The 18,129-nt window shown below is 43.5% G+C and overlaps 1 protein-coding gene across 1 annotated transcript in view; it reads left to right on the top strand.

The window, feature by feature from the left end:
• LOC107109202 (cystathionine beta-synthase-like) overlaps window positions 1-6,632 on the top strand; it is a 47,448-nt gene extending 40,816 nt beyond the window's left edge. Inside the window, exons 13-15 of the mRNA XM_015409765.1 lie at window positions 1,483-1,591; window positions 3,288-3,372; window positions 6,472-6,632. Coding sequence (XP_015265251.1) covers window positions 1,483-1,591; window positions 3,288-3,372; window positions 6,472-6,632 — 355 coding nt within the window. The remainder of the gene's footprint in view (window positions 1-1,482; window positions 1,592-3,287; window positions 3,373-6,471) is intronic.
• The last annotated feature ends 11,497 nt before the right edge of the window (window positions 6,633-18,129 follow it).

Genomic DNA, 18,129 nt, shown 5'->3' with positions numbered 1-18,129 from the left:
ATATATATATCTCCTTGGGAATGACAGATGTTGCAATTTTCCAAATGAGTGAGTCCAGGCTGAAGACGCTTTCAAGAAGAGAAACTTTTACCTAACTTTCAAACACAGAGAACAAACAAGTAAATAAGTTCTGTGCAGAGCTCTCTCCCGGTTTGCAGCAGATCTGCCAAGCTTAAAAGGGAAGAATAAACAAAAAATAAACTAGAAGAACAAACTTCTAGGCCCTAATTAGTCGCTAGGCAACATCACCCTCGTCCATTAGAACTGAATTACTCTCTTTCCTTTCCACCTTTCCACTTCTGCAGCGTGTGAACCTTTACTATTGCTATTTCAACACGAGGAACCTGAGTTGTGTGGAAAGGTGGCATTAAAAAGTTTTAATTAAATAAATAAATGATACAAATATTGGCAGAAAAACAGAGGTATGTGGTTCCAGAAGGCCAATTAATGTTACAAAATCAATGTGTCTGCCATGTGAATGGTCACAAAGATATGTACTGGAAATTCTTTGACAGGAAATTAATTCCCAAGCATGTACTGGCCCAATTTGTATCAGCATCATTGTGTGCAGAAGAGGAGGTGTTATGTAAGCGGACCACCACAGGAGCTTGGTCCCCAAACACAAAGGGGACCTAGGATCCTAGTCCACCCCGAGTCCACCAATAGCTCCCATGGCAGGAAATTCAAACCCTCCAATGGGTACATAGGTGTGCCAGGTGGAGTGGATATAGTTGGCCTTGCATGGCTGTTAGATACGAGACTCGAGGCAGCAGGTGAACAATGATAACAGCTTTATTGAACACAAAGTCCGGGCTTGGCAAGCCACGCCCACATGTCAGATAAGGTCCAATCAAATACAGTACATAAAGACCAATCACTTTACTTCCCTCCAGAACTTCCTTTGTTCAGATAGGTAGGTTTACAATACCTTTGTCAGACTCAAGCTCATACCTTCATACATTCAATTTCCATACACAACAATGGCCGTTAAGTTGGTCTTGTTGTGAAGTACAATAAACGCGTCTGAACACATGTTGTAGTCCGACTCCTGCATGCGGCGAACCCAGTACTTTTCGGGGCGCTTAAGTCAAACAGCCCCGGGAAGCCACAATTTGCCCCACTGGAAAATTTCCATGTACAATTAAGTTTCCCCAAGAGGGCAGATAGCAGTTCTCCAGGGCCATTTCAGACTGGGAAAACAATGTGGGAGGGAGGCTTAAGATCTCTTTTCTTGCCCGCTACAGTCCCAGTCTGAATTGGGCCTGGGAATTAAGTTCCGAGCTCAGAACTCCTAGAGCACATCTGTTGACAATCTACATACCCATGATGTGGACTTGGTAAGTATGTGAATTAGCCCCCAAGCAGCTCATCACAACAATGGTTTCTCTCACCCAGCATCTCTGGAGACATATATAGTCTCTGTAGCATAAGCATTTGAATGAATTAATTTAATATTTCCTGAGTCTTTGTATTTTCTTTTAGACTCATCTTGGGAATGGTAACTCTCAGCAGTATCCTCTCCTCACTCCTAGCAGGAAGTGCCCAGTTCTCAGATCCAGTCATCAAGGTCATTTATCAGCAGTTTTCAAAGGTACTGACCCTGTCCCTTACCGGTACTGCTAGATCCCTAGAGAGTCCAGGATGTGCTGGATTCCCCCTGCCAGCCTAACCCCAGGGAAGAGGATGGGGATGAAGGAGATAGGGGTAGAAACTGAGAGAGAGAAGATGGTACATAAGAGAAAGAGAGAAACCAACTGGTCTGAAGCCACAATACTTGCTAAGACCAATCAGGGGCTTCCTAGGCTAGACTCATATCAGTGGGATGACAAGTATTGTGCTTCCATTCAAGACCTGAAAGATTTTGCACAATATGGTCTGTATGACTAAACAGTTCCAATGCTTATGGTGCCTGAATCAAAAAATGACTGCATGTACACAGAGTCCAAGTACGACTGGGGAAATAGAAAATATGAAGGAGTAAGTATCATATGAGCACACTGGGCAAGTCAATAGGTTGTCACTCTGAGGCAAGATTTGCTGGCATTGTTACACACAGAGATCGATTTCCCACAAGCGCTTCTCCACGCTCGCTCTTTCCTTTAGCCCCGATGGTTCGTGTCAATTTCATACAAGCTGCTGCATGGCCGCATTTTGCCTTGCAGCTTCGTGTGATTTTCCCCGCGTCTACTCAATCCTATTTTTTGAGGATTGAGTAGGCGCAGGGGCAGGGCCGGCCCAAGGCGAGGCTGCGCACTAGGCAAGGCTGCAGGGTGCAGATGCCAACCTCCCGGTGGGACCTGGAAACCACCTCACCAGGAACCCAGTGGCAGGGGGGCTGGGCGCTCGGTTGGCGGCGGTGGCGGCAGCTACAGCAGCAGGTAAGGAGTGCTGCCAAGAAGGGGTAAAGGGCCGTGCGGTCCCGGGGTGCGCCAAGGTGGAGGGCTGGCTGGCTGGCTCAGGTGCCGTCAGAAAGAAAGTGCCGTGGCCTCAAGTTTGCGCACAGGGGGGAGGATTGTGTGAATCAGACAGACTGACAGTCCTCCACCTCGGCACGCCCTGGGACCACGCGGCCCTTTACCCTCTCTTGGCAGCCCTCCTTACCTGCTGCTGGAGCTGCCACCGCTGCCGCCGCCCGAGTGCCCGCGGCGGGAGGAGGTAGGTGGGAGAGGGGATAAAGGGCCATGCGATCCCAGGGCGGGGGGCTGGCTGGCTGGCTCAGGCAGCAGGGCACGCTTACCTCCTGCCTTGCGGTGCCGGTGCCTCTCCCCGCCGGCCATGGGTCGCTAGAGAGGGTCCGGGCGGGAGGGACGTGGAAGGGAGCCTCGGGGATCGGCACTGGGTTTTGGCGGAGGGAGGCGAACTTCGGCGCCCCCATCCAGGGCCTCCCGCTCTAGGCGAGTGCCTAGTTGGCCTAGCGGGAGAGCCGGCCCTGTGCAGGGGAGAAGCTCTGGGGCAAAATGCAGCCACGCAACAGCTTGTGTGAAATTGACATGTACCATCGGGGCAAAAGGGAAGAGCGAGCGTGGAGCAGCGCTTGTGGGAAATTGGCCAGAGTAACTTTGCTGCTGCAGCCTCATACAGAAAGCAGCATAAGAATTGGGTTCACCATGCTGAGGCCTAACTAGAAAAAAGCAGGGAGATGAGCAGTCTCAGCACCCAGCTATACATGACTTTTCCCATGCAGTTTTGACAGTGGAGCTGCTATGCGTGAAAAAACTTTGAATGTATGGACTGAGTCCTAGACAGTTAATAACATGAATTATTTTATGTTTGGAACTTCTTTGCAGATTAGTTTGGATGACACTCTTGGAAAACTTTCACATATTTTGGAAAACGATCACTTTGCTATAGTTGTCCATGAATTAGAACAATGTAAGTGCAATCCCTCCCCCCTATTTTAAAACAAATGAATAAAGCATAATCATGGTGCCTCATGGGGCCGTTACCTGTTAAGTCTTTCATCCATTACCTTTAGGAGGTGCTTAAAGCTCAGAATTATCTACCAGAGAAGGAAGGGGGTTTTTTTAGCCGTGGAGCCTACAGAGAGTGCTACATGGTACACAAAAGGCATTCTTAGATAACGATTGAAAGACAAAGAACATAAATGGCTACCTAATTCCCAATTTGTTTGGAGGGGGGTGTGAGTTGACAGTAGGATTAACAACCTCCAGGGGGGACCTTGAGTTCTCCTGGAATAGCCACTGATTTCTAGACTACTCAGATCAGTTTCCCCCGGAGGAAACGGCAGCTTCAGAGTGCAGATTCCTGGGCTTCCCCTGCTAAGCTCCCTCTGCTCTCCAAACTCTGCCCCTCCCCAGGCGCCAGTCTCAAATCTCCAGGGAACACCCAGGGCAGAACTGGCAACTTCAGTTAACAGCCAGCAGGCAGTCGGTGTTGAGGACAATGTTTTGTGAGGAATGTTACCGTGTTTCAACTCTGGTTTGTTTTAAACAAGCTTCTTTTATGATTTGTCCATCTTTGGAAGAAAATTCTAGCTGTCCTTTTTCCTGACCATAAAAATGAAATCTAGTAGAAACATTGCTATTAAAATTGGCATCTATTTTTACATCACTGACATCAAAACGACACACATTGTATAACAGCTGAAAAAAACATAAAACAAGCAACCAAAAAAATGCAATTTGCCATAGAAAATAGCCAGGTGTGTTATGAAGCTACTCTCAGCTGGGGGGGGGGGGTATTACTTAAAACAGGCACATGGGAAACAAGAGTCTCTTCGACTGCTTTAAAGCAGTTGATTAACCACTAAATCACAAGGCTGTGTGAAGAATTATCAGTCTGTCCAATGATCACTCAGTATATGTACCAGTCTTCTGACTGGAAAAAGATCAAAAGTTTATTCCAGATCTTGGAGAAAACCTTATATCTAACCAGATCTCTCAATGCTGTCTTTTACGAACTTTAATTAAAATTACTAGTTATTCTTGAACATATTGAATAAACCAGAATCACAGTTATACAGAAAACACTAGCATATGTAAATGAGGTTATAAATAAAAAGCACACGTCATCTTTTCTGCTACCTAACCTGCATTTAAAGATAAAATGCAGTTTCTAAAATTCTTAACAAGCCTTTCCTGAAAAGATAAGACAGTGTCACCATAATTTGACAGATTTGGAGGGGTTTTTTAGGTTGTAGCTATTTTATATAGACCCAATTGCATGAGCATCATATGACTTTCCTAAAGCTCTAATTTGTTTTCTCTAAAGGCATTATGTTAGAGACCACTGAGCATTTTGAAGAATAACTTGCAAACTTTGTTCTGTTTTCTATGAGGTTTATTCTAAAAATGAAGGCATTGATTTGTAAGTTACATTTCTCAAGGATGAAGCCGTAGGTTTGCTAGAACAGTGAAAAAACATGTTTGGAGATTTACACAAGAACATAATCAAACTCTCACACTCACTGTGTCAAAGCATCCTAAACAATGGTTTAAAGTTATAATCTGCAACAGTTGAATTCTCAACCATGCACCAAAGGAACAATAACAACAAATCCTTACTTTGAGCTAAATGGACTTCTTAACTAAAGGCAATGTTCCATTGTATATCTCTCTTAACAAACAATAACAATAACCTTTATTGAAATGACATCATTTACATCCACAGTCAAGAAGGAAGGGAACACAACAAATAAACACAACACAACAAATAAATGTAGCCACAGTCTCAATAATCTCAGTCATGAGTGGATAATAGATGAGAAATCTTACCATGATCAGATTGGTCATCATGCTTGTGAAGAAGAAGGCCTAAATAAGTTGCACAGATATCAAAATAAACTATACAATGCAGGAAAACATGTTCAATACTTTCTGTGTCCTTTGAACCACAGACACAAAACCTATTAGAATGTGGAATTTTCTTAAACCTCCCATGCAATACGGCAGAAGGAAGGACATTAAAATAGGCTAACATAAAAGCTCTAGAAAGGTAAGGGGAGGTCAAACAAGAAAAATATTCTGCCAAGGAACCACTTGGGGCAGATCCCCCCCACCTCAAAGGGGAGCATCTACCCAAGGTGAAGCTTCTGAGTTCTTGCAGTTAAATATCTTTAAGTCTGTGTTTAATCAAGGCAAAAACAGTCCTGTCAGGGAGGGAACCTAAGTCATCCAAACTAAACCCAATTATAGCGATTTTCTATACCAGATAATCATGCAGATGATAGAGATTCAGATAAGATAAATGCAATAAGACTATTGGAGCTACTCCTAAAATGTAAGCGTAGCCAAAATTAAATTGTGATAATCCAGTCTCTGATTGGTCTCCAAGCATATAGCAGCATAGGACACACACTCTGGTAGCCCTAATATTTTCCTTAAGAAGTCATATTGTATTTGTTCTACTGTTTTTATAAAGTCTGTGATCCAAATTGGTATGACACACAGCAGTTTGGCACTAATTTTATGATTAAACACTCTAAGGGCTACAGGAATGAATTGGTTGCCCTTAATATTAAAAAAAAGAGTGATTGCCAGAACATTATTATTCACAGATTTTGCCACTTCTGTTCTATGGGCTATCCATCTAGCGCTGTAGTGAAAATACACTCCTAGATATCTAAAGCTTTTTACCTGCTCAGTCCTTTTCCCTCTTATACTCCACTTGACAGGTTTTCAGGTATTCTGAAAGCCATTATTTTTGATTTATCAAAATTTAAGGTCAAATCATTCAGATCACAGTAGTTTAAAAAATGAGAGAACATCCTTTCCATCCCTATTTCTGACAGGGAGAGTAGCACAGTATCATCTGCATACAGAAGCAGCAGGACATGTCTCGCCCCTAGTTTTGGATTGTGACCATCAATTCCTTCCAAGAAGGAGGCCAAGTCATTTAGGAAAAGATTAAATAATAATGGAGCTAATATGCAGCCTTGCTTTACTCCTATGTTGATTGGAAAGTCGATTTCTTTTAATATACTACCTAACCGTCCTTCCTGTGTACTTCCAGGCAATGCTGATGGAACCTCCTACACAAAACAGATGGTGTTTGGTGTGGTCACAGCCGTTGACCTGCTCAGCTTTGTCACCCGAAAAAACAACTCTCAGAAGCTAAACAATGGAACACTCAGTTCAATGTCTTCTGAAAAAAAATTGTCCTCAGCAGAGTAGGTGAAAAAAATGACTGAGGACTTTTAAATATACAATTCTGGTTTTGTTTTCCAGAATGGCTAGTTTTCCATGTTAATTAGCCTAACAGTTCTTGGTTTGCCACGTTTCATATCATCCTAAATGCCACCAAAGAGAATAATCTAGGATCAGAATGATCTGACAAGAGTTTTAAATTTAAAATGAGTTGCTTCTCTGTGTAAGATAAGATTATTGGAGAGAAAGAATTAGAAGTAAATGAATTCTCCTTTGAGATCTTTCTGCATTGATTTCACTCTCAGTTTCTGTCTTAACATTAACTGATAAGCACATTTGAAATTTTGCTGACAGAGCAATAAAGAACTACTTGTTTTGGGCTACGTTAAATGATATGATATATCTCTAACATATGTTATAATGTTCACTCTCTCATGGTTATCTACTTTTTGCCTTTTATATATGCAATCTTTATACTGTTGTACATTCTTATTATCAATAAAAGTTTGAAAAAAAGAACTACTTATTATTATAAAAATTGCCTGAATTACATGTTGCGGAAATGATAATACAATTTGCTAGTATATCCCCCAGAATTACACCTGATCTCCAGCCTACAGAAATCAGTTCCCCTGGAGAAAATGGCTGCTCTGGAGGGTGGACTTTATGGAATTGTACCCCACTGAGGTCCATCCCCTTCTCAAACCCGGCATTTCCCAGGCTCCACCCCCAAATGTCCAGGAATTTCCCAATCTAGAGTTGGAAATCCTAAGTACTGTTTTGCTAGTGGAGGGGCGATGCATAAGGTCTTCTATTTATTCATTTGTTTATTTATTTATAGTCCACCTTTTTAACAGGGACTCAAGGCAGATTACGCATAGTGAGTAGTACAGTCAACAAAATGGGACATTCAGTAACCAATGCATTCGGATTTTAGAAGTCTGGAACCACCAGAAAAACCTGAAGCACGGAATAAGTATTAACATGACAAGCAGTAGAGAGATTACATAATAGGACCCTTCTATAATAAGCTGTACACAGCAGTACAGACCACAGTCCTTAATCATTTATCCAGGTAAGTTTGTAAACCGATCTGTAGAGTGCAACCCTACTACCTGCAGAGAAAAACCCTCTTGAATAGTTCAGTTTTCGATAGTTTGCAAAAGGCCAGGAGACTAGGAGCTATCCTGACCTTCTTGGGCAGGCCATTCCAGAAAGGCAGAAGCCACAATGGGGAAAGCACGTGTACAGGCATTTGTCAATTTTGCCCAGGGCTCTTTTTGTAGAAAAAACCCAGCAGGAACTCATTAGCATAACAGGCCACACCCAACAGCAGAAACGTATTAGCATATTAGGCCACACCCCTGACAGCACAGCTCATTAGCACATTAGGCCGCACCCCCATGTTACCAGAAGTGTGGTTATTCAGCCACACCCACCTTTTGCTTGTTATTCTGTTTACCTTGTTTGTTGTCAAAACCCAGGGCTTTTTTGTAGCAGGAACTCTTTTGCATGTTAGGCCACACACCCCTAATGTAGCCAATCCTAATGAGTTTCTGCTATTGGGTGTGGCCTATTATGCTAATGAGTTCCTGCTGGGTGTGGCCAACTTGGGAGCCAGCCGGAACTCCGTTCCTGTGTGTTCCTGCCCAAAAATAGCCCTGATTTTGCCCATTTGCCAGCTGGCACCTGCAGAAGCCTCAGCTGACATGAGCACTGTTGTCATGGTAGAGCATAAAGAGAGAGGCAGTCCCAGAAACAAGAAGTGCCAAGACCATGAAGGGTTTTGTATGTGATCGCTCATACCTTAAACTGAGCTTGGTAACAAATGGGCAGTCACTGGAGTGTCTGCAGAATGGGAGTAATATGCAGGCTCCAGCTAGCTTCTGCTAATAGTCGAGCTGCAGCATTTTGGAGCAGCTGGAGTTTGAGTTGATTTTGAGGGGAGACCAATGCCCAGTTGTGCCAGACAGTCTAGGTCTCGCCTCTATCTAAGAGCAATCAATGAAAGCTGACAGAATGTTAACACATGGCATTCACTGCCACAGGAGGTGGCAGTGGCTACAAGCATGGACGAGCTTCAAGAGGGAATTAGATAAGCACATGGAGCAGAAGTCCATCAGTGGCTGTTAGCCACAAGGTATAGATAGGAGCTCTCAGGCTGGGGCAAGTGATGCTCTGTATTCTTGGTGCTTGAGGGGGGGGCAACAGTGGGAGGGCTCCTAGTGTCCTGGCCCCACTGCTGGACCTCCTGATGGCACCTGGTATTTTTGGCCACTGTGTGACAGAGAGTTGTACTAGATGGGCCATTCGCCTGATCCAACATTGGTTTCTCTTATGTTCTTAATGATGAGAGAGGGAGACTTGGAAAACAGCAGTTAAAAATGACATTTAGGAGCCAGTAGCAGAGGAGTTGGCAGCTTAGGAGCGGGGGGGGGGGACAGAGGATGTCTGACAAAGTAAAACTGTGAAGAAGAGCTGCTTAGAGCAGGCTGAAAATAGTCAATATGTAACCAAAGGATCTCAAGTGCAGGAATATGATCTCAGTTCAAAAGTTCAACGGAAGCAAAATGTTGTTACTTATACCTTACCTTCCTCTTAAAGGTGCCGCTGGACTCAAACTTTGTTCTTACCTTCCTCAGTGTTATGTTCATATCATAAATAAGTTTTCGGGGGGGGGGGGTTGCGGAGCCGCCATTGGATATGGCCACTTAAACCGATGCTCCGCTTATCCCACTCCCTGAACTCCCTCAGATAAGCACAATTTATTATCAAATATTGTCAAAATGGAGGAAATAATGGTAATCCCACAGGGGTATCAAAACTAATAACAACAAAGAGTGTTCAATCTCCCAGTACGTCAACTAGTAGATCGGAGCCGAAAGCACTGGACCTCGCAATGGCGAAAATGGCTGATGAGAACTCAATCGCACGACTGCTGGAGTGTGCTTTTGACAAACAAGATATCCCGGCAATGTTTGAACACCTGGAAATCAGACTAAGCAAAAAAATATCTCAATCTATCCAACCGATAAGGGAACAGCTTCAGGACATACAAAGTACACTAAGAATCACAACACAAACTGCAGAAACGCGTTGAAAATGGGCTCTGCAATGAAGGTGGACATCCAAGATCTCTGCAGATCTCTGACACACAAACTAAGGACAGGCTGATTTCAGTTGAATCGCAGCTCAAACAACTGAAATTAAAATTAAGAGGGGTCCCCAAGGGGGCGGAGGAAGCAGAGAGTACAACTAAATTTACAAAGGAATGGCTGAAAAATATCCTAAATCTTGAGTCTCCCACAGAGCTGAATATAGTAAGGGCATTTAGACTAGGCTCGTTATTGAACCCTTATTGGAGGGTCCTCAGAGACGTACTTTTGCAGCTAGCAGACTGGGAGTCTCATCTGAGAATACTTCAAATTGCCAGAAACAAAGGTTTTCTCTCCCTCAACGAAGCACAAATATCTGTCTTTCCTGACATCCCACAGGATGCACTTGTAATTCGATATAACCTGAAGCCTGTTACCTTAAAACTGCGACAGGCTAATATAAGATATAAATGGCTCCCCTCTGGCAAACTACAAGTTTCTCAACATGGGAAGACTTACCATGCAACATGGGAAGACTTACCATGCGACAGATGAAGATAGTGGTTTGAAACTGCTGCAAGCATTAAGGATCCTAGACGACTCAGACCTCCGCAGATCGCACAAAAGAAAGTTTCAACTATCTACAACGCCGGAAAAGTTAACAGAGGCTGCGGTCACACGTAACAGAAGCCACACAAGTGAGACGGAAAACAGCCGGAGTTTCCGGGCGCGATCTCACCAGCACATCTGGGAAGCGTAGCACTCCTGTGGCTCAACCGAGGCTTCCAGCCGAAACTGCGTGGCAAAAAACGAGTACCTTGGAGGTACTAGTTTCCGGAAACTGCGGGGCAAGGGCGGGCGTCTGATCGCGTTTCCAGTGGCATCCGGCGCCCGCCCGCAATGTTTTTTTTTGTCCAAGTCTCTGTGGATGCGCATGCGCACCCAACGGAGCATGCGCATTTGTCATGTACACAAAAATAAAAAACAGTTTGCGCTTCTTCGTTGTGCGCCGGCTTGTCCTGTGATCGGCACCTCTCCCTTGCCATGGAACCTCCATGGTACCTCCACAGGAGGTCTGATCACGTAACTGCGCAGTAGTTTGCCCCAGGGCAAACAGCCACGCTTCTCCTCTGCAGTTTCCTGCCCGTGTGACCGGGGCCTAAGATCCCTATTCGATCAAACTCCACCCCTGAACCGGAAAATATTGCTGACGCCCCGGCCATAGCGTAATAAACATTAAATTTCTCTTTAGCACTAATAGTTCAACTCATAAGTCTTTGTTTGTTTTTTTTTTTAGGGAAAGAATAACAAGAGGGGGGAGGGGTCTGCATCTGCCTCTTTTACAGGACTCAACTGGAGGCTTACCTCAGTTCCATGGAAAAGGACAACTGGTCAGCCTTACCTTTCCAGCACAGTCCTTCATCTGCCATTTTACCATCTGTTGATTGATTTTGTATTGCACACTGTATTGTACTTTAATCTTGTGGATTTGTTATTTAGGATTAGAACCTAATTTCAGCTCTTTTAGGTCTTTATTGATTGTGGGGGGGAGGAGGGAGGGGGAAAAGGGGTGATTGTTTTTTGAAAATTTTCTTCATTAATTTGACTGATCAGTTTAAATAATTAATTTAATAATTAATTGATTTCTAGCTTGAATGAAATAGTTTTAGCGATATATTTATACTTACACTTGCTCTTACTATATTAATTCCTTATTTTATTTAGTTACACTCCTAAATACTTCCCACATCTAATTGTAATATTATAAATTTAGGTATTTATATATTTATACATTTTGACTGTATTTTGTTTTTATTTAATATAGCTATATACTTCTATGTTTATATATATTTATATATTTATACATTGACCACACTTAAATCTTATAATATATAGCTATATACTACTATATTTATATATACATATATATTTATTATCCAACTTTATCCAGCTTTTACCGTAATACAATATTTAATTATTTATTATTTATTTGCACTGTCACACATAAGGGATTCCAAAGTGTAAACCTTGACCTTGTCCACCCTAGATTTATCTGCTCCCTATTTTAAAACATTCTGACGCGGTTGCGATCTAGCAGAAGTATGAAAGTAGCTTCAGTGAACATCAGAGGTTTGAATAACGTTATTAAAAGAAAGAGGTTTGTACAACATCTGAAACGCACCAGGCCAGATGTTGTGTTCATTCAAGAATCACATATAAGATCACAGGTTGGCCCACTAGTAAAATGTATATTTTATTCAGATCAGTTTCTTGCACCTGGTTCATCCAGTTCGAGAGGAGTAGCGATCCATCTGCTCCCTCTTCATATAGACCGATAGCGTTACTTAACCATGATAATACAATTTTCACAACAATCCTTGGCAATAGATTAAAATCGTTCATTGCACGCTATATCAAATGGGATTCATTCTAAATAGGCAACTCACAGACAATATATGCAGTTCCATTGATATCATCGGTCATGAAAAGAGAACCAAAAAGGAGTCTTTAATTTTGGCTTTGGACTTTGAGAAAGCGTTTGATTTCGTTGAGATACAGTACATGTTAAAGTTACTTTAAAAAATGGGGTTTGGAAACACATTTGTGCAAACAATAAACACACTTTATGCACATAATAATGCCAGACTTAGAGTAAATGGCAGCACCTCCCCCGCCTTCCCTCTGACCAGAGGTACAAGGAAGGGGTGTCCTCTTTCTCCACTGATGTTCGTTCTGGCAATGGAACTGCTTGCCGAGGACCTCAGATCCAACCCTCTCTTTACTGGAATTAGTATTGGAAATCAAGAACAAAAAGTCAACTTGTATGCAGATGTTTAACACAATATTTATAGAATCCTAGTCACTCCTTACAGGCAATACAACATATTTTAACTCAGTTTGGAGCCATCTCGGGGTTACTTATCAGCTCCTCCAAATCAGAAATCTATCCTATAAATCTCACTCAGATAACATCAAATTATATTCAGAATAATTTTTCTTATAAGTGGGTCACGGAGGAATGGAGGCACCTAGGAGTGCATATACCTTTGAACCTGGCCTAAGGTCACCCAGCTGGCTTCAGGTGGAGGAGTGGGCAATCAAACCCGGTTCTCCAGATTAGAGTCAACCACTCTTAACCACTACACCACACTGGACTCAGACCTCCTCCACATGCTTTATTTTAGATTTTCTTGGGAGTGGATCCACAAGCATTGGAATTGATTTGGGCATAGTTGTTCCTCATATCTGCTCTCCCTGTGCATTTTCATAGTTGTGGAGTCAGTCTATTTTCTTCTGCACATGCCTTAAATAATGAGGGATTTCAAGTGCTGTTGTCACTGGTTGTCATCACTGGTCACATCATAACCACCTCCTTATTTAAAAAAGCACTAAAATATTGATATAGTATTGTAATGACAGTTTAAGCAGGTTCTCTAAATCCTCAGCTTTAATTTAAAATGAAAAAGTAAGTATCTCCTTTCCTCGAGGAGATATGCCTTATACAGGGAGTAGTGGCGCAGGCAGTAAGAGCACCTGCAAGTAACACCAACAAACAGCCATTACGGCTGTTCGAGACCCACCGCGGCCAGGGTGAGCTCCTGGCCCTAGTCCCAGCTCCCACCCACCCAGCGGTTCGAAAGCATTAAATGGCAAGTAGATAAACTGGGTACCTGCCCTTAGGTGGCGGGGGGCACCCTCCTCCTTGCGAGGTAGAGGCATCAACGGCTGCGGTAGCGGCAATGGCGGTGGAGCAGTTCCTGGTGACCTTGTGGAGACCCAGTGGAGCGACGTCGACGTCTGAAGCGGAGCCCAGGGAGGCGGAGGCTGGAGTGCGTGGTGACGTACGGCACGGCGGAGCCTCCAAGGACAGTAGCCGCAGCCGATACAGAGCTACGCGCCAGAACGAGGCCTGCTGGAGGAAGCTACCAAGAAAAAGACCGTCTCCAGAAAAAAGGGCACCAGAAGGACGCTGATACCTGAAGCTGCTAGAGGAAGCCAGAAGAACAACAAGCCCTGGGTGCTGGTAGGCAGACACCACCCATTAACAATGTGGCCCTAGTTAGGGAATTTGGAAGATATATGTAAACTGCTCAGAGACCTGCCCAAAAAGGTTAGAGCGGTATATAAATCTAAAAAAAAATCTCCATAAGGGAAGAAGCCACAGACTTACTTTTTTGTTTTTTTTAATGAAAGCTGGGAAGTTAGAGAACCTGCTTAAACTGTCATTACAACACTGTATTGCTATATCAGTGTTTTCGGACTATTTTTTTTTTAAAAGAACAAAAACCTGAATCCACTCTTTTTCAGGGCAGGGAGGAGGAGAGGGAGTGGTTTGATGATGATGACAGTCCAGTCACTGAGGTAGGTCAGAGTGGGTGGGATAAAGAAACTGACACAAACATCAAGCATGATGAAAAAGCTGACTCAGAATTGGCTTCCAGAAAATCATGGGGGTAAAAGTGGTTTCAAAAGAACCAGAAAAAAACACCAGGTAATAACCAAATAAAGAAAAAGAAACTCGAAGCAAAAATGAAAAACACAAAAATGTGCGTGGTTATGAATTTTATTTTATTTTATAAATGTGGACTAGACAATTTGCTATTTTTTTCCTTTTAATTAGAACTGATTAATTAAAAGTTGGACTTGGCCCCCATGCTCACTTAGCCTGTGGGACAAGTGAGACGGAGTGGCTAAGAGCCCTGGCACACATGACACGATACCCACATACCCCGGTAGGGTTGTCTATGCCCTGCGGTCAGCCACCTTGCCATTGTGGAGATTGACTGTGGAACCATGGAATGTGGGGAGGCCCTATCGGACTTCCATTCAGAGGACCTATTGAACACAGAAGCTAGTGAGGGCTCTCTGCAATGTGTTTGGTCTAAATTGAGTCCATTATGGACAACCACCCCACGGCGTGCCTCAGTGACTGATGGCCTGAGACAGGTGCTGATAAGGGTGGGATTGGAATGCACCTTTTATTCAGGCTAGTCATAGGTTCTGGTCCAGAGCCATCCCCTCTCACTTGCCCCACTGGAAGGTGACTGCTGTCTGCCGGCGCAGTGCAATCCTTCCGTGGTGTCGCTGTGGTCACCGATGACCATTTCCCTCTCACTGCAATGACTGTTTCCCTCTCCAATCCTCGGTGAGCCCCAACAAGCAAACACCCAGGAATCACATCCATCCTTTGCAGTCACCTTGCCAGCAGGCCAAGTGAGAGGGGATGGCTCTTGACTGGGACCCGCATGACCACCAGCCTCTTCCACATTTGAGGACACGGTCAGGGGGCCTGGAGTTAGGTGGGCTGCGAGCCACCCCATCTCCCTGCTGACACTGTGCATAGGACCTTAGTCAATGGCCACTTCTTGGGTGATGAGAAGAACCCCTATTCATGATAACCCAACACCGCACAAGCTAAACAAGCCAGGGGAAGTTGAAGGGTGAAGGAGATGGCCCTGGAATGTAGAAAATGCATCCAAGGACAATGCATTCAGTGTTGCAAGTCACAGCCCCCAATAATACTCCCCAGAAGGATGTGGCCATGCCCTGTAATCAACCCTGCTAGCAAGCAGAATGAAAGGCCATGGCTAGGACTTTGGGGAATGGAGCCAGGGAAAGACAAGAATGAGGACCTGGCTACTCCTCCTCGTGGAACATTGAATGGCCCTGCACTGCACTCATCTTGCAAGCAGAGCAAATGAAAGGGAGCCACCTAGCATAGGCCCCTGAGAGACCTGGAGCCCCAAAAGAAGGGGAAGAAAGAAAAACCTCCAATGCAAGGCCCATGGCCATGCCCACACAACAGCCCCTCAGTGTGCCATTTTCAGAAGCATAAGTTTAAGAAAGGGGTCTTGTCTCTTCCCTCAAGTTTCTGGGCTGAGCCAGCATCATTCTAGTTCAAAAATTCTAGCTCTGTCAGTGAAGCAAATGGTACTATAGCACCACCTAGTGACCTCAAACTAGCATAAAATCACTAGTAAAAGTGGCTGAGGCCTGACATGCTGATTACCATCCAGCAACTGGCATCTCTTTTCAAACCCAGGAAAGAACCAACCAAATACTAGCTACAGATTTAGACAGTAAAAAGTCACCCTAAAGCTGCTATTTAGTCTGGCTGCTCGTGAAGCAACACAATGGTATCATAGCAGTTATGAGGACTGCTCCTAGGATCTTGCTCCTTTTCCTCCAGTTTTCAGTCCAGATAATGCTTGCCTGCATATTTCTGTTGTCTTTTTAAAGGCTTAATTGTCAAAATCAGTTGTGAAAAACTGTTCTGTCCTTGAGTTATTTATGCCATAGAAATAATTTTTAAAAGACTCTGATCATAGTGATGTTTGACTATCAGTCTTCAGTAAACTGTAAATGGCAAACATTTTACAAGAAGACCCTCAACAATATTTCATTCCAGGGCCTATGCCTACTCCACAAAGCTGCTACTGTTGCAGTGGTAGAATTTATTTTGCTACCAATTGAGCAGGGGGTGGGACAGGAGGGATCGTGCCCAGCTCTGACTGACTTCATTTAAGCCCCACTTTCTCTCCGTGGTAGCCAAAGCAGCTTATATTGTTCTCCATTTTATCCTGACAATAACCCTGTGAGGTAGGCTGAATGACTGGTCACCCAGCAAGCTTTCATGGCAGAGCAGAGATCTGAACCCAGATCCTAGTCCAACCTCTATACAACAAATAATTTAACAATGGTTTGATTTGCAGGAATCATTAGCCCCTCATTGCACGGAGGTAAACTTTATCACCTTCTAATGGCTCAAGATCAAATGACACCAGAAGACTGCCAATCCTAACAACTGTTGAGTTTCTTAGGCCACAGCTGGGTGGAATAAATATTGATGCACAAGAGTTCCACTCTGTTATTACCCCCACTGAATTAAAACAGGGTCTAGCTTCTAGGAATAGGCAGCATGTACAAATACAAGGTCCTCCACTATTGTTTTTAATACTTTCCATAAAGTTACATAGTTTTTATCCATGTTGTCTGTCTCCGAAGCAATGCAAAATTGCTAGCTAGAAATCCACAGCTAAGGACAGAACTGAGGCTGTGTTGACTTTATGGAACCAAAGGAATTCAGATCACCATCAAAGCCCTGAAGTAATTCTGGGTTTCTCAAAGCAATTTACCTGACCAAGCTTGTTCTGGAGATTGGGGTGTTGGCTGGTTAGTTGCTGAATCTACTATCTTCCATCTGAGGCCAGTGTGAGAAAGGTGGGGATTAGATGAATTAAGTAATAAATAATAATTGTATTTAAGAATTTTGGCTTAATACAGAATCAAGCATTACTTTCAGCTGAAGTACTATAGTAGTTTCTAGAAAGGGAAACTGTTTCTTAGATGCAATTAACCATTGCCACTTCCACACTGTCATTTTCGTCACTCGTTTGTCCCTATTGCTTTGGGGGTTCTCCCCTCCCCAAATATGTTTTGCTTTCTCTAGTAGTCCCAGAGGGAGCGAAACACATGTGGAAAGGGGGGGCAAAGCAATAGGGACAAAAGAGTGACAAAAATGACAGTGCGGAAGTGGTCTGACTGGCTTCACAGAAGTGACATACAAATAGGCTCTGAATTCCTGAAGGTATTAACATGAATTATGAAATATCTTCATTTTTTCATAAAGAGGCAGGTTTTTAAAAGGACATCCAATGGGGTGTAGCTGTGAGTGAAAGAGCTGATACAGTTACGATATGCAAGCCTTATTCACATGATTTGCAGTCCAGCAGAACAAAAATTTACAAGCACTTTGAGGGTTGTAAATTGCTTTTCAATCTTTTCATTGCCTCATAAACTGTGGAACTAACTGCGTGCCTCTTAGGGGGTGAAGGAAACACACACTTTCTTGTCCCACATCTGTTCCAACAAATTAAAACACAAGAGGTTTGTTTAGTTGAAATCATTTAGGATTCACGGGCAGATTAGGATGTCAAGGAACAGCAGAGGGAGTTTCAGAATGAGAAGTGAAAAGAGAACCACTTTATACTATAAAATAAGCAGTTTCCTTAAGAGGCCATTTAATTGGATGCCACTTCCCTACAAAGGAAATATCTAAATATGGCCTGTATGCCTGAATACTAAGTGCTGCTCAAGTACCTTGGCACATCCAAGAGAGCTTTACTCTTGTGTTAGTCCAATAGCGGCTTCCCATTCTTCATGGCAAACCAAAGGCAATCTTTGTAAACAGTTTGTGTTATGGTTCTTGTGGCACAGTTGGAAAACACATGATGCAGCTAGGTTGCTGAAGCAAAGCAGATCTGGTTGGTGCCTGGATAGGAGACTGCTGAGAACCTTCTGCATATCTTGCCTTGAGTTCCACAACGGAAAACAGGAGGGATAATGCTGCAGTTGTGTTTTAGAGTGCAAAAGTTCAGAATCCCACATAGCATGATGCTTAAAGCCAAAAAAGAGGGCAACAATTTCCT

The sequence above is a fragment of the Gekko japonicus genome, unplaced genomic scaffold (assembly GCF_001447785.1).
Source record: "Gekko japonicus isolate JY-2015 unplaced genomic scaffold, Gekko_japonicus_V1.1 scaffold4, whole genome shotgun sequence".
Taxonomy (NCBI): domain Eukaryota; kingdom Metazoa; phylum Chordata; class Lepidosauria; order Squamata; family Gekkonidae; genus Gekko; species Gekko japonicus.
The sequence above is the reverse complement of the archived record's forward strand: the minus strand, read 5'-3'. Positions and strand labels throughout refer to the sequence as shown.